This window comes from Bufo bufo, chromosome 1 (genome assembly GCF_905171765.1).
Source record: "Bufo bufo chromosome 1, aBufBuf1.1, whole genome shotgun sequence".
Classification (NCBI taxonomy): domain Eukaryota; kingdom Metazoa; phylum Chordata; class Amphibia; order Anura; family Bufonidae; genus Bufo; species Bufo bufo.
Window position 1 is genome coordinate 315,316,216 of NC_053389.1, and position 20,556 is coordinate 315,336,771.

The 20,556-nt window shown below is 42.3% G+C and overlaps 7 protein-coding genes across 22 annotated transcripts in view; all 7 read right to left on the reverse strand.

Moving 5' to 3' along the window:
* LOC121008577 (protocadherin gamma-C5-like) overlaps window positions 1-20,556 on the reverse strand; it is a 392,139-nt gene that overhangs the window by 32,147 nt on the left and 339,436 nt on the right. For 11 of the 16 annotated variants that reach the window (XM_040441303.1, XM_040441294.1, XM_040441320.1 and 8 more), the window contains one exon: window positions 12,878-12,936. In XM_040441303.1, the coding sequence (XP_040297237.1) occupies window positions 12,878-12,936 (59 nt within the window). The remainder of the gene's footprint in view (window positions 1-12,877; window positions 12,937-20,556) is intronic. The other 5 variants (XM_040441240.1, XM_040441272.1, XM_040441232.1 and 2 more) reach the window with 1 other exon arrangement.
* The window catches only part of LOC121008669 (protocadherin gamma-C5-like), a 145,011-nt gene that overhangs the window by 17,075 nt on the left and 107,380 nt on the right, over window positions 1-20,556 (reverse strand). The window contains 1 exon segment of the mRNA XM_040441367.1: window positions 12,878-12,933. The gene's annotated coding sequence lies outside the window, so the exon portion shown is untranslated.
* LOC121008655 (protocadherin gamma-C5-like) overlaps window positions 1-20,556 on the reverse strand; it is a 236,440-nt gene that overhangs the window by 17,059 nt on the left and 198,825 nt on the right. Inside the window, 1 exon segment of the mRNA XM_040441342.1 lies at window positions 12,878-12,936. The gene's annotated coding sequence lies outside the window, so the exon portion shown is untranslated.
* The window catches only part of LOC121008687 (protocadherin gamma-C5-like), a 122,085-nt gene continuing 114,406 nt past the window's right edge, over window positions 12,878-20,556 (reverse strand). Inside the window, 1 exon segment of the mRNA XM_040441387.1 lies at window positions 12,878-12,936. The gene's annotated coding sequence lies outside the window, so the exon portion shown is untranslated.
* Window positions 12,878-20,556, reverse strand: part of LOC121008696 (protocadherin gamma-C5-like) — a 98,591-nt gene continuing 90,912 nt past the window's right edge. The window contains 1 exon segment of the mRNA XM_040441396.1: window positions 12,878-12,933. The gene's annotated coding sequence lies outside the window, so the exon portion shown is untranslated.
* The window catches only part of LOC121008678 (protocadherin gamma-C5-like), a 71,827-nt gene continuing 64,148 nt past the window's right edge, over window positions 12,878-20,556 (reverse strand). The window contains 1 exon segment of the mRNA XM_040441379.1: window positions 12,878-12,936. The gene's annotated coding sequence lies outside the window, so the exon portion shown is untranslated.
* Window positions 12,887-20,556, reverse strand: part of LOC121008664 (protocadherin gamma-C5-like) — a 160,844-nt gene continuing 153,174 nt past the window's right edge. Inside the window, 1 exon segment of the mRNA XM_040441353.1 lies at window positions 12,887-12,933. The gene's annotated coding sequence lies outside the window, so the exon portion shown is untranslated.

The following is a 20,556-nucleotide window of genomic DNA, read 5'->3' on the forward strand; positions in this document are numbered from 1 at the left end:
ATTATACATATATTAATTTACCATCTTTTTTTCTAGTATCTTTTTAATAGTGTTGATAATGCATCCTGTGTGTGTCTGAACAAGGTTCTATTCACTTGTGCTGATGAATTGTTGAAGCACATTCCATCCACAGATGCCTGTTACCCTGCAGCTAATTTAAAGAGGACATTTCATGTTTTTTATTAATTGAGATAAATACCTTTACTTGGGGGGTACTTGCTGCCACCCTGCCTGATTTTTTAAATATCGCTTCTACGCCCCACTGTGCCCCCCTGCAGTTTTCCCGCTCAGTATGATAATACTGAGCATCGGTACAGGGAGGAGGAGACGCCAGGGTTTTTCAATGGGCGTCTCCTCCCTGGCTGTGCCGTCATCCGTCACAAGCCAGGGAGAAAAAGAAAGCTCACCTTCTCCCTGGCTGTGACGCTCTCTGCTGTGATTGGATAGTGGCACAGCCAGGGAGAAGGAGAAGCCTGTTGATGACTAGTGTTGATCGCGAAAATTCTAATGGCAAATTTTTATCGCGAATATTGGCACTTCGAGAATTCGCGAATATTTAGAATATAATGCTATATCTTCGTAATCGTGAATATTCTAGATTTTTTTTCATCAGTACCCGTGATCCCTCACTGCTTCTTGCTTGTGGCCCAATGAGAAGGCTGCAATATCTTTGACTTAAGGAGTAGTGTTGATCGCAAATTTTCTTTTCGCAAAATTTTTATGTGAATTTTTATCACGAATTTCCCGATTGCCGATTTTTGCAATCAATAAAATAATGACTGGAAATCACGAATTCTCGAATAATCGGGAAATATTACGAATTCGAATATTGCCCCTGCCGCTCATCACTGTTGATGACGTGTCTTCTCTTGATGGGTAAATCTATTTTCCAACATGTATTTTAACTCCAGTTTTTGATGATCATACCATTCTTTTGGCAAAGGGCCTGGGTGCCCGAAAACTCGTCAAGAAGGTTATGTTTTTTATTGCTTGGGTGTTTTTTTCTTCCAATAAAGTGACCAGTTTGGAATACGGCAATGCTGGGGTTTTTTCTCACTTTGATTCAAGAGTCTCTGCTCACTGTGACACGCCGTCAGCCTTGTGGATATTGTGGTTCTCTGATTGAGCTGGTAAGGGGCAGGTTCCCCGTATCGTGTTTCTTTGTTTAAATCCTATTCATGAATACTGGTTTATCGACCAGAGAAACTGCATTTGGAAGATCAAGTTAGGGTTAATCCAATGATTCAATGGGGCTTAAGACCCCTTAACATGGGCAGACTGACCAGGCAATTATCGAAAATGAACCATTTGTTCCCAATAATTGCCTGATCGTGATCGGAGATGAGAACATTTACATGCAGCAATCATCTCCTCTGTATGGGGAGGATTGATCGCTACTGCAATCACTTATACCTCTACAAATTTGGTGTTAACACAAGAAAATCTGCGGCCCAGAAATGATTATTTTGGTGTCCACTTCAACAATGCTTTCACCCAATGAACGAGTGTTTGCTTATTCATCCAGGTCATCTGTGACACCTTTATACATGGCAATTATTAGGAAAAAGAGTTTGTATGAAAGCCCATTCACAATAATTGGCTTGATAATTGGCCAGTGTAAACAAGCCTTAAAGAGGTTATCCCTTAAAGATATTCTACAGTTTTCAAACCAACACCTGGAGATGAATACTTTTGTAATTGCATGTAATTAAAAATGTATCATAGCTATTGAGTTATTCTATCTGTATAGCGCCACCTCCTGTTTGCTCTTTTTCTCATTTCTTTGTCCCGCTCACTGAGACGGAAGCACATGCTCAGTTCCATCCTTTAACTGTCAGCAGCTGCAGCAAAAAGGAAACACCCTTGAGAATGGACATGCCCCCTAAGCTGAAAGCTTAAAATAAATCTAGCAGGACAATTGGAGAAATGAAAGAGGATATCTCTGGGTCCATTTGAGGTACAAAGCTGGTTCTAGCTAGAGATTGTCATGTACTAGATTATGTATGATTTTCATTTTTTTACATTAATCATGGGATAACCCCTTTCATTTGGGGCCCCCCCGCGAGCCTCCACCCACTATACTATACTCTCTCTCACCGTATATATTTTATTTTGCCCCCTCTGTAAATATATATTTTGCCCCCTCTGTATATATATCCATTTTGCCCCTCTGTATATATTTCATTTTTTGCCCCCACTGTATATATTTCATTGTTTGCCCTTATATATTTCATGATTTTGCACCCGGGGCCGAGCCCCTATGAAGGATTTGCTGCCATTGCCGTGCCCTGCCCTTATATGGCCTGGGGCAGGGCACAACGGTGCTCATGATTATTATTGCCAAAGTTTTGTCAGTGGTTGCCCCCACTCCCTCTCTATATTTCATTTTTTGCCTCTCTTTATATATTTCATAATCATTTTCATTTTTCCCCTTCATTATTTTCTGCCCCTGCCCTCATATGGTCGGCGCGGGCCCCCCCTTTCTGAATTCAGACATTAGTGCCGGGCCGGCCACACCACAGATCACCCCCAATCACCCCAAATCCCCCCCTCGCTATGAAGCCGGTGTGTGCATACAAAAAAAAAAAAAAAGACTTAACTACCTCTAAGTACTTGTTTCACTGATCCTCTCCGTACTTGCAGGCTGCGCGGGCATGAGTTCGATCACTTTGGTGCACAATCCCGTCCTGATCCCACGAGACCCGTGACCTCCTGCGGCGGGTCTCGTGCTGACACGAGTAGAATAGAGCACACTCAGCACAGCGCAGCTGCACTTAAAATATAGGGAGGGCCCGGCCGCCGCACTTAAAAAAAGGCACCTGCGGCCCCCTCTGCGACAGAAATCGTTATGCCCCTGCTTTATACTGTTTTTAAGGATATTATTCAGATATCTTAACAATACCTACAGGTACTGAAGATATAAATGTACCATAACTTAAGCCTCATTCACATGTCATTTTTTTGGTCAGTGATTTCCATCAGTGATTGTGAGGCAAAACCAGGATTGGAGCCTCCACAGACATAAGGTATAAGGGAAAGGTCTGTTACTGTTCTGTGTCTAGAGCCGCTTCTGGTTTTGGCACACAATCACTGATGGAAATCCCTGACCGAACACTGACATCTGAATGAGGCATTAGTGATAGGGACCTACTACTTTGCTCTCTTAATATCCACATGGCAGTGAAATAAAAAATACAGCTGTAAGGTCTCAAGGTCAAGCAGGCTAATTGAGGTTTGCAGCCTCCACATGATTGATATTGGTGATCCATGTAGTGTTTTTAGTTATTTGTATTGCCTATATTGGCTATCAGCTGTCCCTGTCATATTTTTAATGATCATTGTGATTTTGGCTTTTTCTGATTTTTAGCATTTTCAGTGAAAGATTTTAAGGGACATTTTTTCAGTGGATTGCAATACAATTGTCCTATGCCACGTGAGTTGTCCTATGAGTTGTATTGTGTTCTGTTTATGCACTTGTTTTACCTGTTTTAATTCCAAGATGGTGGTGGTTACTTCTGTTATATTTTAGTTATTGAAAGGCATTCACTATTGACTGCAACCTCATTCTGCTTGGTCTGATATATGTAAAATCTTGATTTCCTGTACTCAAGCACCCATGCATAATGAACTCCTTCCCACATATAGGTATAAGTGTACTTTCAGATTGCAGGATAGTTTCCTCAATTTGGCGTACAGTTACACCCAAACACTTACCGGAGCTTCAGTATTTGGTCTAAACTGGCTTCTGCTGGAAGGGGTTAAACAGAACCTACAGGATCAGTACCAAGTAGAGGTATAGATGCAAGACCCTGTGAATACTTACAATGACCTAAATTCATAGCTCAGTAAACAGTACTAAATTAGTTCTGCATACGCATATTGGCAACTTCGCCCAATCTATTGACTATATACAAACTAAGAGAACAGAACATGCAGTATCCATAATTAGCAGCTCAATTATCCTGTTTTCTGTATCTGAACCTCCATCATAGGGTCTATTGCACCTTGTATATTGTATATGTTCAGATATATTCAGAAAGAGGTGAGTGAAAGGTTGGCCATACACATACATGAGATATCTGTAGGTTAAATGCTTGTTTGGCTGTCAGCTATTTTTTCCAATGCTCCCTAACACATGCCTTCTTGTCTGCATGTGTTATGAATTGAGAGAAATTTGCTGCCATACTCCCAAACATCAAAAAGATCAGACAATTTGAGTCCAATTGCCAGATCCTTATCTCCCTTGCATTCTGACCCCCTGACTTCCAAAATTGGCTCAACTACCATTTATTTAATGTATATGGCCTGCTTAAAGAGGTTATCCCATGATTAATGTTAAAAATTAAAATCATACACAATCTAGTACATGACAATCTCTTTCTATTAAAGCTAGAACCAGTCCTGTACCTCACATGGATCTAGAGATCTCCCTATTCATTGATCTAATTGTTCTGCTAGATTTATTTCAAGCTGGCAGCTCATGGGGCATGTCCTTTATCAGAGGATATGTCCTTCTGCTGCAGCTGGTGGCAGTTGAAGGATGGAACTGAGCATGTGCTTCCATGTCAATGTGTCACGAGGGTATCAAGAGCCACGTCTGACTCCGTTATACCCGGGGTCAGGAAGTCGCAGCGGGTGGCTGCGCGCTCTATAGCTAAAGATCATGGTGTTTCTTAGTTATTGTTTTCTGTGTTTGCCTTGCTATCCTTTTTGTCTCTCTCAGGGATCCATAGCTTCTCCTCCTCAGCTGTTTCGTGTCTGCCACTCCCTACCTCCTTATATTCTCCCCTCACACTTCTCTAGTTGCCAGTTATAGAGCTTCCTGCCTGGACATCTATACTGACCCACTGGAGTGGTTAATCCTGGTTGTTGTTCCTGTGTGCTACCCTCCGGATCCCTGTTGGGCTTATTGTTGTCTCCTGTTGTCACCCACCTGGGATTATATGTTGAGTCTGTGTTGTCTGTCCTTCCCTTGGTGTTTTCCCTTAGAGCTAGTGGTGCGGACTAGTGTTCCCATCGCCCTGTTCACTACCTAGGGCTCAGCTCAGGGAAAGCCAGGGCTTTAGGCACGTGATCGGCGTACGGGTGAGGAACCCGTCTAGGGACGTCAGGGCAGCCAGGTGCCAGCCGCCAGGTGAGTCAGGGGTCACCATCTTCCCTCTCACTTGGGCAGGGCCTTCCTTGTTCCCTCCCTCTGTGTCACGTATGTGATAGCCACGCCGACCGTGATATTATAACTGGCCATTACTTTTTGAGAAAAAAAAAAAAATTATATAATTTTTTATTTGTTGTTTTTTTTTCTCTACTTACAGTGAGTGCAGAATTATTAGGCAAATGAGTATTTTGACCACATCATCCTCTTTATGCATGTTGTCTTACTCCAAGCTGTATAGGCTCGAAAGCCTACTACCAATTAAGCATATTAGGTGATGTGCATCTCTGTAATGAGAAGGGGTGTGGTCTAATGACATCAACACCCTATATCAGGTGTGCATAATTATTAGGCAACTTCCTTTCCTTTGGCAAAATGGGTCAAAAGAAGGACTTGACAGGCTCAGAAAAGTCAAAAATAGTGAGATATCTTGCAGAGGGATGCAGCACTCTTAAAATTGCAAAGCTTCTGAAGCGTGATCATCGAACAATCAAGCGTTTCATTCAAAATAGTCAACAGGGTCACAAGAAGCGTGTGGAAAAACCAAGGCGCAAAATAACTGCCCATGAACTGAGAAAAGTCAAGCGTGCAGCTACCAAGATGCCACTTGCCACCAGTTTGGCCATATTTCAGAGCTGCAACATCACTGTAGTGCCCAAAAGCACAAGGTGTGCAATACTCAGAGACATGGCCAAGGTAAGAAAGGCTGAAAGACGACCACCACTGAACAAGACACACAAGCTGAAACGTCAAGACTGGGCCAAGAAATATCTCAAGACTGATTTTTCTAAGGTTTTATGGACTGATGAAATGAGAGTGAGTCTTGATGGGCCAGATGGATGGGCCCGTGGCTGGATTGGTAAAGGGCAGAGAGCTCCAGTCCGACTCAGACGCCAGCAAGGTGGAGGTGGAGTACTGGTTTGGGCTGGTATCATCAAAGATGAGCTTGTGGGGCCTTTTCGGGTTGAGGATGGAGTCAAGCTCAACTCCCAGTCCTACTGCCAGTTTCTGGAAGACACCTTCTTCAAGCAGTGGTACAGGAAGAAGTCTGCATCCTTCAAGAAAAACATGATTTTCATGCAGGACAATGCTCCATCACATGCCTCCAAGTACTCCACAGTGTGGCTGGCAAGAAATGGTATAAAAGAGGAAAATCTAATGACATGGCCTCCTTGTTCACCTGATCTGAACCCCATTGAGAACCTGTGGTCCATCATCAAATGTGAGATTTACAAGGAGGGAAAACAGTACACCTCTCTGAACAGTGTCTGGGAGGCTGTGGTTGCTGCTGCACGCAATGTTGATGGTGAACAGATCAAAACACTGACAGAATCCATGGATGGCAGGCTTTTGAGTGTCCTTGCAAAGAAAGGTGGCTATATTGGTCACTGATTTGTTTTTGTTTTGTTTTTGAATGTCAGAAATGTATATTTGTGAATGTTGAGATGTTATATTGGTTTCACTGGTAAAAATAAATAATTGAAATGGGTATATATTTGTTTTTTGTTAAGTTGCCTAATAATTATGCACAGTAATAGTCACCTGCACACACAGATATCCCCCTAAAATAGCTAAAACTAAAAACAAACTAAAAACTACTTCCAAAAATATTCAGCTTTGATATTAATGAGTTTTTTGGGTTCATTGAGAACATGGTTGTTGTTCAATAATAAAATTAATCCTCAAAAATACAACTTGCCTAATAATTCTGCACTCCCTGTAGAATCCAATATGGATCCTATTGATGCCTTGGCAGAACAGCTTCAAAGCCTGTCTTTGGAGGTGGCAGGATTGAAGGCGTCTGTTCTCCAACAACAGCAGCAAATGCAGCAGACCGCACCCCCAGCGGTTGCTATGGGTAACCAGGTTGTCACTGAACCCAAGGTTGCTCTTCCCGACAGATTTTCTGGGGGAAGGGACAAATTTGCAACGTTCCGTGAGGCCTGCAAATTATATTTTAAGTTGCGCCCTTACTCCTCAGGTCATGAAGAACAGCGGGTTGGGATTGTCATTTCCCTGCTTCAGGGGGATCCGCAATCCTGGGCGTTCTCGTTACCCCCTGGTTCTCAGGCTCTTCGGTCAGTGGAGGGATTTTTTGGGGCTTTGGGTCTCATATATGATGACCCTGACCGAGTCGCCCTGGCTGAGTCAAAGTTACGGAGACTCCTACAGGGAGATCGGTCAGCAGAGGAATATTGCTCAGAGTTCCGTAGGTGGGCTACGGATACTCAGTGGAACGACCCGGCTCTCAGGAGTCAGTTCTGCTCTGGGTTATCTGAAAGGGTTAAGGATGCACTGGCGCTGTATGAGACCCCCCTTTCCCTTGATGCTGTTATGTCCCTCTCTATCAGAATAGATAGACGTCTTAGGGAGAGATCGAAAATTCCGGAGCAATTGGTTACCTCTCCCAAGCAACAGTCAGTCTGTACTGACTTAGATGAGCCTATGCAGCTAGGCGGAACTTCTCGTCAGGTCCGTCCTCCCGAGGTTCGCCGTAGGGGGGGGGGCTTGTTTTTTCTGTGGGGGGAGGGGTCATTTCATTAATGTCTGTCCCTCCTTTCTCAAAAACAAAAGACCGTCGGAAAACTACTAACCCCGGGCTGTGCGGAGGATGTCAGCCGGGGGGTATACGTTTCCTCCATACGAACATCTCAATTTGTGTTACCAGCGGTCATTGTTTTTGGTGTTAAGACGGAGTCTATTTCTGTTTTTCTAGACAGTGGAGCAGGGGTAAACTTGATTGATGCCCATTTTGCCCGCACTATGGGTTTGTCTCTCTGTACGCTGCAGAGACCTATTCCCGTATTCGCTATAGATTCTGCTCCTCTGTCTCAGAGAAACCTCACCCACATTGTTCGTAATTTACACCTTCGGGTAGGGGACCACCATAATGAGTGTCTTTCATGTTACGTTCTGGAGGGCCTTCCCTCTCCGGTGGTATTGGGTCTTCCCTGGTTGGTAGCGCACAATCCAGTGGTGGATTGGCAGGCCAGGGAGATATTGGAGTGGAGTGAGCATTGCAGAGAGAATTGCTTAAATAACAATTGCTTAATCGCCTCCATAGCTTCCCTACCTACATTTATTTCGGACTTTGAGGACGTTTTTTCTGAAAAGGGTTGTCAGAAACTACCACCTCATCGTCCTTATGATTGCCCGGTTAACCTGATTCCCGGGGCAAAATTACCCAAGTCCAGGTTGTATAATCTTTCGGGTCCCGAGAGACAAGCCATGAAAGATTATATCTCCGAGAGTCTGGCTAAGGGACACATCAGACCCTCTTCTTCACCCGTGGCTGCAGGGTTTTTCTTTGTTAAAAAGAAAGATGGGGGCCTGCGTCCTTGCTTAGATTTCCGTGAGTTAAACCAGATAACCATCCGTGACCCATACCCTCTTCCTCTCATTCCTGACCTTTTTAATCAGATTGCGGGTGCTAAGTGGTTCTCCAAACTTGATCTTAGGGGGGCCTACAATCTGATTCGTATCAGGGAAGGGGATGAGTGGAAGACAGCTTTTAACACCCCTGAGGGGCATTATGAAAATCTTGTTATGCCTTTCGGTCTGACCAATGCCCCTGCTGTCTTCCAACATTTCGTTAATGATATTTTTAGTCATCTCATCGGCAGGTTTGTAGTCATATACCTAGATGATATCTTAATTTATTCGGCTGATCTGAAAACACATGAGGTGCATGTCAGGCAAGTACTGCAGGTCCTACGGACGAATAAATTATATGCGAAAATTGAAAAATGTGTCTTCGCTGTTCAGGAATTACAGTTCCTGGGAAATCTATTATCTGCTTCAGGTTTCCGCATGGATCCTGGGAAGGTCCAAGCAATTTTAGATTGGGATCTTCCTGAGAACCTTAAAGCCCTACAACGGTTTTTGGGTTTCGCTAATTTCTATAGAAAGTTCATTAAAAATTATTCAGTGATCGTTAAACCCCTTACCGACATGACTAGGAAGGGGACGGATTTTTCCAAATGGTCTGACGCCGCTAAAGATGCATTTTCCTCTCTAAAGGAGAGGTTTACCTCGGCACCTGTTCTAATTCAACCTGATGTCTCCCAGCCTTTTATTGTCGAGGTAGATGCGTCAGAGGTGGGAGTGGGAGCTGTATTGTCTCAGGGTCCGTCTCCTGGCAAATGGCGTCCTTGCGCTTTCTTTTCCAAAAAATTATCTTCTGCAGAGAAGAATTATGATATTGGAAATAGGGAACTGTTGGCGATTAAACTGGCGCTTGAAGAGTTGCGTCACTTCTTAGAGGGAGCAGTCCACCCCGTCACGGTGATTACGGATCACAAGAACCTTCTGTACCTAGAATCGGCTAAACGTCTCACCCCTAGACAAGCTAGGTGGTCGCTATTCTTTACCAGATTTAACTTTGTAATCACCTATCGTCCTGGGGCAAAAAATACCAAGGCAGACGCATTATCTCGTAGTTTCCCTGGAGGGGGTAATGTTTGTGATCCGGTACCTATTTTACAAAGAGGAGTGGTTGTCTCTGCTGTACACTCTGTTCTAGAGGGAAAGGTGTTAGAGGCTCAGGGGGACGCCCCGGCCTCTTGCCCCTCAGAGAAATTGTTTGTACCGTTAAACCTGCGTCTTGAATTATTAAAAGAACATCATAATTCGGCACTTGCTGGACACCCGGGTAGTAAAGCAACCTTGGAGCTTTTATCTCGTCGTTTTTGGTGGCCAAGGTTGCGTCAGGATGTAATGTATTTCGTGTCTACTTGTTCTACTTGTGCACGCGCGAAAGTCTCTCATACACGTCCAGCAGGGTCTTTATTGCCACTTTTCATTCCCAATAGGCCATGGACACATCTGTCTATGGATTTCATCACTGACTTACCGTTGTCGGCGGGTAAAACAGTTATCTTGGTAGTAGTAGACAGGTTTAGCAAAATGGTACACTTTATTGCGTTACCCGCACTTCCTAATGCTAAAACTCTTGCTCAGGTGTTTATCAGTGAAATCGTGAAGCTTCACGGGGTCCCTTCCGATGTGGTTTCGGATCGGGGAACCCAGTTTATTTCTAAGTTTTGGAAAGCTTTTTGTTCCCGTTTGGGGGTTCACTTGTCGTTTTCCTCAGCTTTCCATCCTCAGTCGAATGGACAGACTGAGCGTACCAACCAAAACCTAGAAACATATTTAAGGTGTTTTGTGTCTGAAAACCAAGAGTTGTGGTCATCATACTTACCGTTAGCTGAGTTTGCCATAAATAATCATTATCAGGAGTCCACCGGCAAGTCACCATTCCTTGGTGCATACGGTTTTCATCCCCAATTTTGTACTTTCAAAGAGGGGGGGTCTTCTGGGGTTCCCGAAGAGGAAAGGTTTTCTTCATCTCTTTCATCGGTATGGCAGAAGGTGCAAGTTAACTTGAAAAAGATGAGTGGTAAATATAAATGCATGGCCGATAAGAAACGGTCGCCAGGTCCGGACCTAGGAGTGAATGACTATGTGTGGTTGTCTACTAGGAATATTAAGTTGAAGGTTCCTTCTTGGAAACTGGGTCCTAGGTTCATTGGTCCCTATAAAATAGTAACCGTCATTAACCCTGTGGCTTTTCGCCTGGAGCTACCTCAGACTTTTAAGATCCATAACGTCTTCCATAAATCGTTACTCAAGAAGTATGTTCCACCTCTAGAACCATCGCCGCTGCCACCTCCTCCTGTTATTGTGGATGGTAATCTGGAGTTTCAAATAGCCAGAATTGTTGATTCTCGTCGGGTCCGCCGCTCTCTTCAGTATCTTGTGCATTGGAGGGGTTACGGTCCCGAGGAAAGAATGTGGGTTCCAGCGTCAGAGGTAAACGCCAACAGGTTAATTCAGACTTTCCATGCCTCTCATCCGGAGAGACCTGGTCCTGAGTGTCCGGAGGCCCCTCGTGAAAGGGGGGGGTACTGTCACGAGGGTATCAAGAGCCACGTCTGACTCCGTTATACCCGGGGTCAGGAAGTCGCAGCGGGTGGCTGCGCGCTCTATAGCTAAAGATTATGGTGTTTCTTAGTTATTGTTTTCTGTGTTTGCCTTGCTATCCTTTTTGTCTCTCTCAGGGATCCGTAGCTTCTCCTCCTCAGCTGTTTCGTGTCTGCCACTCCCTACCTCCTTATATTCTCCCCTCACACTTCTCTAGTTGCCAGTTATAGAGCTTCCTGCCTGGACATCTATACTGACCCACTGGAGTGGTTAATCCTGGTTGTTGTTCCTGTGTGCTACCCTCCGGATCCCTGTTGGGCTTATTGTTGTCTCCTGTTGTCACCCACCTGGGATTATATGTTGAGTCTGTGTTGTCTGTCCTTCCCTTGGTGTTTTCCCTTAGAGCTAGTGGTGCGGACTAGTGTTCCCATCGCCCTGTTCACTACCTAGGGCTCAGCTCAGGGAAAGCCAGGGCTTTAGGCACGTGATCGGCGTACGGGTGAGGAACCCGTCTAGGGACGTCAGGGCAGCCAGGTGCCAGCCGCCAGGTGAGTCAGGGGTCACCATCTTCCCTCTCACTTGGGCAGGGCCTTCCTTGTTCCCTCCCTCTGTGTCACGTATGTGATAGCCACGCCGACCGTGATACAATGAGCAGGACAGAGAAATTAGAAAAAGAGCAAACAGCAGGTGGCGCTATACTGATAGATTTCATTCACCTCAGCAGCTACAATACATTTTTAATTATATGCAATTACAAAAGTATTCAGATCCAGGTGCTGGTTTGAAAGCTGTAGAATATTATTTGTGGGAGAACCCGTTTTAATTGCAAGTAAATACATGCTATTTTTTTACAGATTCTGTTGCAGGTTTTCCACAATTTTGCAGCTGATTTTTCCGTCCTATGTGGAAATACCCTTACAGAGAATATTCTGGTGTGCTGAGTCTCTGACAAAATAATCCCACCTGGAGCTCATTTTGGAGCCAGTCACTTCCCCGAGGGTATATTTTTTACAAGTCATTTCATAGTGAACCCAGTTGACCTTAGTGTCAATATGTCATGCATGTGCAATGATAAAAATACCATGATGCAATTGAGAGTGAATGTGGAGGGAAGCTCTGTTAGATCCAGAGAGCCCAAGCCCAATTGTCGGTGTATTCATAAGCTTCCATGAGGAATAATAATAAAATGGCACAATGAAGAGAACTCATGATCATATTTTCATCTTAATGCCTCTCTGCAGTATTATTCAGTACAAGAAGTCCTATTTTGAGAAGGTTTGGGACATTTTACATGGGCTGACGCTGAGGGCAATGATCAACAACAACCTGAGCATTATCACTGCTATTCCAGCTGCACTCACATGCAGCAATCATCCCTTTTGCATGAGGATGAACGATTGTTACTGTAATCATTCATTCCCATGCAGATTCATAGTTTGTTGGTAGCACATTCCTGCTACATAAGGCAATATGCTACCCACAAATGATTTTAGATGTTTCACAAAAGATGCGATCACCCGAGTGTTAGCTTGGTTGACTGGCAGTAGGTTTTTGGGGACCAGTTATCAGCAATAAGCATTCCTCCCCAATAATTGTCCTGATTGTTGTCACTTGCAATAGAACCCTTATGTAAAATTTGACTTCCTTGGAATTATCAGTAGGCTGTAGAGGTAATAAAGAATAAAATGGCAGCACCTAGACTGTCTACACTGTCTTCATTGATCAATGAAATTCACCCCCTGGAAATTCAGCAATCATAAATCATTTCTATATATTAACACCCACACGTGAAGATCTACTCACCCGCTTGGTCCGGGTCTCTGAGCCTGTGAGAAGCGCCATTCTGCACCAGGTTGTGCCTGCTGGGAAAAAAAAACACGAAAGTGCTTGTAATTGCTACACACTTACAATGTAAGGAAACAACAGTATATAAAACACATTCAATTATTTTATATTCTTTTGTCTTCAGCCTAGGCTAAAAGAAAGGAACAAATTATGGTGTTAGAAAACACAGCACATATCACAGTTTTACCTTGAACTTTAAAGCAAACATTGGAATGCAAACTTAGAATTTATCTTGAAAACAAACAAAAAAACAAGACCGAAAAAAAGCAAAAAAAAAATAAATGAAAAAACAATAGTTATAGTCCATTCTATTTCTTTACTAGGGACATTATAATAATGGATAAATAGTGCAGTACATTACATATAAGAAAATCCATTCATTTCATATACATCCAAATACTTGGACCACTGTGGTCTTAAATGGTGGAGAACATTCCCATCTGTAATTATGGTGGAGGTCACTTAAAGGGCTTCTGTCACCCCCCTAAAGTCATTTTTCATTTTTTGGCTACTTAAAATCCTTATACTGCGATTTATCAATATATAGTGCTCTTACTCTTTTTCGTTCAGTAGTTTCTTCAAAAAACGGACTTTTATCATATGTAAATTACCCCTCAATGCGCCTGCGCCGATGACGTCACATCTACACCCGATGCAGGAGCACTGAGGAAGGAGCGTCCGAGCGAGAGTCCTCCTATCAGTGCGCCTGCGCCGACTGAAGACGCAGGCGCGAGATTTAGAACGCAGACAGGGCCAGCCAGAGGACGAGAGCGCTCGCTGGCCCTGTCAATCAACATGAGGAGGGGGCGTCTTTATGAAAGGAGGATGCGGCTGCTACCAGCAAGTAGCCGCCCTACTTGCTGGTAGAGAGGTAATTTACATATTATAAAAGTCCGTTTTTTTAAGAAATTACTGAACGAAAAAGAGTAAGAGCACTATATATTGATAAATCGCAGTATAAGGATTATAAGTAGCCAAAAAATGAAAAATGACTTTAGGGGGGTGACAGAAGCCCTTTAAGAAGGATGAAACCTTTGCTTTTAGAAATCAAAAGTGTGAATTAATAGTCATTGATACAGAGTTGCCAATTGTCCCAAATTTGCTCGGACTTTCAGAATTTGGCGAAGCTTGTGTAAACCTCACACATAAGTGGGTGCTCCGCCACTGGGTCTGGGCATTCCCAGAGGGGGAGCTTAGATGCCCTGATTTTTCCAGCTGAAACATTGGTAAGTATGCTGCTATAGTCAATTCTGTTGTAGTATGCAACCCAATGTTCCCTAACTGGCTTGGACCCCCTTCATGTAGATCTGTTGTATTTGGTGGTCCTATATACTACTGTGCTTTAGTTGCACTAGCTTATAGCATTACTAGAACTTTGCACTAACACTTGGGTAGGAGTCAAATCACTTTGTCATATCTTTAATAGACTTTTAATATAATTTGACATATGACCTAAAAAAAGATTGGGAGCTTCTGCTGTAACCTATAGAATGCATGGAGAAGAAAATATACATTATACATCGCATTGGTACACTCAAGTGGAACAGACTCAGTTAGTTATATACCGATGAGCAAACCATTAATCAAAAGAACAAATCAATGTACTGTATGGTCCATTTAGTGACATAGTATAAAATATACATGGCCTCAAGATTTCAAAAGCCCCAGATGAAATACAATATCAACAGCATTATTATACAATAATATAAATGAAACTGAATGCTTAGTTTACCAACGGAAAGCTCACATTATAGCAGCTTCCGGGTAGTTGTGCCAACTTTTATACATTCGTTCCACTTAGAAAAGACTTGCTTTTTACAGTAAAGAAGGTCCTTAGAGAATTGTAGTATGACAAGGCGTCTATGAGGAATACCCTCATTAAAAATAAACATGCAATGATGGCATCCTCCCAGCTGGATAGACCCCAGCTGAGAGTCTACGATTCTTAAAATGAAATTGTAAGGGACACATGTACGGCTCACAGTACAGTAAGAAGTTCAGATCTACAGTTTATATAAATTGTAGGGGATGGAAATATTACAGAAGAAGACTATCAGTGGTCTTTTATTGTTGCAGAATACATTGATACAGAATGTTTTTCACATGGTTCCTTCTCCAGAAAGCCTTTAGTCTCTCAGTAGAAGAAACAGATCAAACCCATATGGACCATGCCCAGGTCTGAATTGTTCTTCAGGCTCATGAAATAAACCGGACAACTAACCAATGTCAGTTTACGGGTCTACATGTAATAGCTATTATGGTATAAATGTGTTTTTCCACAACTGGAAATAGTGACTCCTCCATGACCTCCTCCAGGCTCTTAATGGACCTCAGCTGTTATCCTTATGGATCATGATTAATGTCATCGTTAATGGTAAATGGAAGACTATGACTCACTATATACAAAGAACAGCCAACATCATATAATATTGTGTGGAAAATTAAATCTTATTTTATGAATGACCATAACATGTTACAACAACTTTGTGCATAAAAAAGCACTTTATTGAAGACACTCGGTCACATCTGTAAGTAATGAATCACTGCTGAGGCTACTTCCTCTAATGAATGATTTTAGACTTTGATGCTACATTTTATAAGTCTATCTTATGGTCCTCTCACACCTTGAGGTCAACAGGCACTGGTCAGAATGCCACTAGATTTCCTTTTTTAATTACACCCATCTGGCCTGAGTAATTGATGTTTCTTCAAACAAACCCTCATCTATTAATTATCTTATATAAATCACTGCGACCACTATTATCCCTGATGAATGGCAAGAGACAAGTTAAATCAAATGCTCTTTGTGTTCAAAGATTGCATATCCCATAGCTGTGGTAATATGCGACTTCAGAGAGTTCAGATAATTTGCTTAATCAATTTCACATGCATGTGTAAAAACAAATGATATCACATCATCAGTAACTCTGTCATGTTATGCTAGGTCTATAGAAATACCGATTTGATGAATTAAAGCATGACAGATCTCTATGGACTAAAAAAGAAAGAGGCTAGAGAGAGGGTAAAACTAAAAGAACCGCAGAAAGTGATCCAGGTCTTGGTACAGATGATTTATGGCAGACATAAGCCACTTAGTATGTTATTCTTCAGTTATTCCTTCTAGACATATATGAATAAATTGACAACTTAGTTTTGAGTATGTCCCTAAACACTCAGAGACTATCCAATCAGTGCTGACAGTGTTAAATTGTGTAGGGCAGTGTTCCTCAACTCCAGTCCTCAGGGCCAACCTGCTGGTCACATTTTCAGGATTTCCTTAGTATTGAGAAGGTGATATAATTAGTGTCAATGCATCAGGATTTAGAACAGTTATTCATTCTGTAGGATATTCTCGAATCATGACCAACAGGTGGGACCTGAGGCCTGGAGTTAGGCTATCACTAGTTGATCGATAGAACTACACACCACCGTCAACCTTGTAATAGACAGAGCTTAAATGGGAGGAGCGAATTAGTATTGAGCTTTCTCCACTACATGGTTGATGGTGATGAGTACTTCCAGTGCTGACCTCTGGCGACAGAGCTACAGCTAAACAACTGATCAGCCGGGTCCAACACCCCGCACCAATAAGTTAGTGATGGCTCATTGTGAAGACAGGCCATCACTTAGTAAAGGCCGGACAACCCCTTTAATGAGCACTATTAATATATATAGGCCATTTTGTCATTAAGTCACACATGAGACCCCAGCAGTAAGGGATAAGCCAAATACTTTCCCATTTATAACAAACCATGTGTTCTTTTTCTCAGTGTTTGTTTGCACACTGCATTCTGTGGATAATTCACAAATGTGTAGTTTTGGACAAAGAAATTGGCTTCAATTCAATCTCTCCAGTGCTGAAAGTTGAATGTCTAATACCTTTTTCCACATAAAAGTGCAGAGTATAATTATCTGATTGCTGAGTAAGCCTGTGAACCACATAATGGAAACTGTCAGGAATAACACAAAAGTAACATCAATACATAAAAGCTCTGTTAGGTAGAGTCAGTGCACCTGCCTAGAGAAACAGCCGTCTAATTTACACATCAATAAAATTCTGCCAGGTTACTGTAGAAACCTGACGGAGGGCTTTGAGGAAAGGCCTAAGAGACCCTAGCATAATTCTTTTTTCTTGTGCTCATCAAAAATAACCATGCCCTAGATGGTTTTAGCTCATTTAATAGAACTACCTATTAATAATGACAATTATGTTTTGCAAGTCTGTCTGCCGATCTATCCATCTATCTACTGCTCAATCTCACATCTTGCTACAGAATTTAGTAGCAATTTATCTATTATCTGGTATCTACAGGTATCTATCTATCTATCTATCTGTCTATCTATCCTAATAGCAAGCATGTTTCTAATTTGATAGTTTTTTCCATGGTCAACAGATGACCTGCCATCTTCTGCATGTTCCTCAGCTAAATGTCCTGAGCTACATATGAGGAGCAGAGTAGTAGCGATCATTTTACATGATAAATCTTTGTACTGTATGGCTGTGATGTACCTCATGTATATACATTATATTGTAGTAATAAAAAGATAGTGCTCAGGAGTAAGCTGATCCATACATTATTGACCACTAGCTCTTACAGAGCTGATATATTGATTAACTGAATAATTTATCACATTATTCGCATCCCTGACAAATGACTAAACCAATAAATGACTGTTGGTGACCTCAGTCTATGGTTATTAGTGAGTAGAAAAACTGCTAGTCATTTGTTTAAAATGGAATGTATCTATTTAAAGAAAATTAGCACAATGAAACAGATATCATGGGCGTCATAGAAGGAGCCCCTCTGATTGGCACACACTCACGAGAGTGAAGATGAATGACATCGCAACCATAAATTACATAGTGCCTGCTACAGGTTTCTCATGTTCAGAAATATTAACATTTATATTGTGCATGTATAGTGATTTATATCAGCACCTCTAGTTTTTCTTTAGCTTTATGGACATTGTTTTTCAGGTTTGGCAGCCCTTTGTGAAGATACAAATTGAGGTTTTATCTTCTAAAGGTAGCCATACACATGAGATATGGTAACTATTGTCCGAACCCTCATTCAGTTGACATCTGTCTCTTCTGATTCTGTAATATGTCTGCATGCTTGACTGAGCATGCATACAGTGCCTTGCAAAAGTATTCAACCCCTTGACTTTTTTCATGTGTTTGTTACATTACAGCCTTAAGTTCAATGTTTTGTTAATCTGAATTTTATGTGATGGATCAGAACGCAATAGTCTAAGGGTACTTTCACACTAGTGTTGTTCAGATCCGGCAGGCAGCTCTGGCGACGGAACTGGCTGCCGGATCCGGCAATCTGTATACAAACGGAAAGGTTTTTTTTTTCCAAATCCGTTAGACGGATCCGGTGAAATACCGGATCCATCTCATCCAGTATCATCCGGAATAACGGATCCAGTATTAAAATGTTTTCAAAGATCAAAAGAGAAACCCGCTCCTCCTATATCCCAGCGCATGCACAGCCTGGAAAACCGGATTCGGCAATGCGGCAATTTACAGAACACTTGGTACCGGATCTGGCATTAATACATCTCTATGGAAATGTCCGATCCGGCAAGTGCGGTATTGTTCCGGGATTTGGCTGGAAAAAATACTGCAGCATGCTGTGGTATTTTGTCCGGTCAAATACCGTACAAGGGACAGAACAGAAGACATCCTGATGCATACTAAACGGATTGCTTTCCATTCAGAATGCATTAGGACAAACTGATGCGTTTTTTCCCGGTATTGAGACCCTTTACCGGATTTCAATACCGGAAAAGAATAATGCTAGTGTGAAAGTACCCTTAGTTGGTGAAGTGAAATGAGAAAAATATATAAATAAAACTATTGCATAGAAATAGAAAACAGAAAATGCAACCAATTACCTTCAGAAGTCACATAATTAGTGAAATGATGTCCACCTGTGTGAAATCTAAGTGTCACATGATCTGTCATTACATTTACACACACCTTTTTTGAAAGGCCCCAGAGGCTGCAACACCTAAGCAAGAGGCATCACTAACCAAACACTGCCATGAAGACCAAGGAACTCTCCAAGCAAGTAAGGGACAATGTTATTGAGAAGTACAAGTTAGGGTTAGGTTATAAAAAAATATCCAAATATTTTATGATCCCCAGGAGCACCATCAAATCTATCATAACAAAATGGAAAGAACATGGCACAACAGCAAACCTGCCAAAAGACGGCCGCCCAACAAAACTTACAGACCGGGCAAGGATGGTATTAATCAGAGAGGCAGCACAGAAACCTGGAGTTGCTGGAGAGTTCCACAGCAGAGACTGGAGTATCTGTACATAGGACGACAATAAGCCGTACGCTCCATAGAGTTGGGCTTTATGGCAGAGTGGCCAGAAGAAAGCCATTACTTTCAGCAAAAAACAAAAAGGCACATTGTGAGTTTGCAAAAAGGCATGTGGGAGACTCTCAAAATGTATGGAGGAAGGTGCTCTGGTCTGATGAGGCTAAAAGTGAACTTTTCGGCCATCAAAGAAAACGCTATGTCTGGCGCAAACGCAGCACATCACATCAACCTAAGAACACCATCCCCACAGTGAAACATGGTGGTGGCAGAATCATGCTGTGGGGATGTTTTTCAGCAGCCGGGACAGGGAAACTAGTCAGAGTTGAGGGAAAGATAGATGGTGCTAAATACAGGGATATTCTTGAGGAAAAAACTGTACCACTCTGTGCGTGATTTGAGGCTAGGTCGGAGGTTCACCTTCCAGCAGGACAATCACCCCAAACACACAGCTAAAGCAACACTTGAGTGGTTTAAGGGGAAATATTAATGTGTTGGAATGGCCTAGTTAAAGCCCAGATCTCAATCCAATAGAAAATCTGTGGTCAGACTTAAAGATTATTGTTCACAAGCGCAAGCCATCCAACTTGAAGGAGCTGGAGCAGTTTTGCAAGGAGGAATAGGCAAAAATCCCAGTGGTAAGATGTGGCAAGCTCATAGAGACTTATCCAAAGAGACTTGGAGCTGTGATTGCCGCAAAAGGTGGCTCTACAAAGTACTGACTTTAGGGGGGTGAATAGTTATGCACATTGCCTTTTTCTGATATTTTGTCCTATTTGCTGTTTGCTTCACAATAAAAAAAAAACATCTTCAAAGTTGTGGGCATGTTCTGTAAATTAAATTATGCAAATCATCAAACAATCCATGTTAATTCCAGGTTGTGAGGTACCAAAATACGAAAAAAGTCAAGGGGGTGAATACTTTTGCAAGGCACTGTATGTAGTGAAGGGGGAGACAGTTCTTGCAGTTGCTTAGCTCCCCAAGAACAAAAGAAACGGGCGGCTGAGATCTAACATGCTTGAACCTTAACTGGAGGAGTTGAGAGGATGCCATATATATTAGATGTTCAGCCGAACTCACAAAAGTTGGCATGTTTGGCCTGCATTTATGTAATGTATATGGCCAGCTTAAAACCCCAGATGATCAGTCACTATCCTTGGGGAAAGTTTCAGCCAAACATACATTGTATGGAAATGTAGCACTTCATGAGCCAACCCTTCAATATGTAATGGAACAAACTGAGCAAATTAACATCAGTAGACACTAACACATTTCACAGCTAGTCTATCAGTAATGCCTGG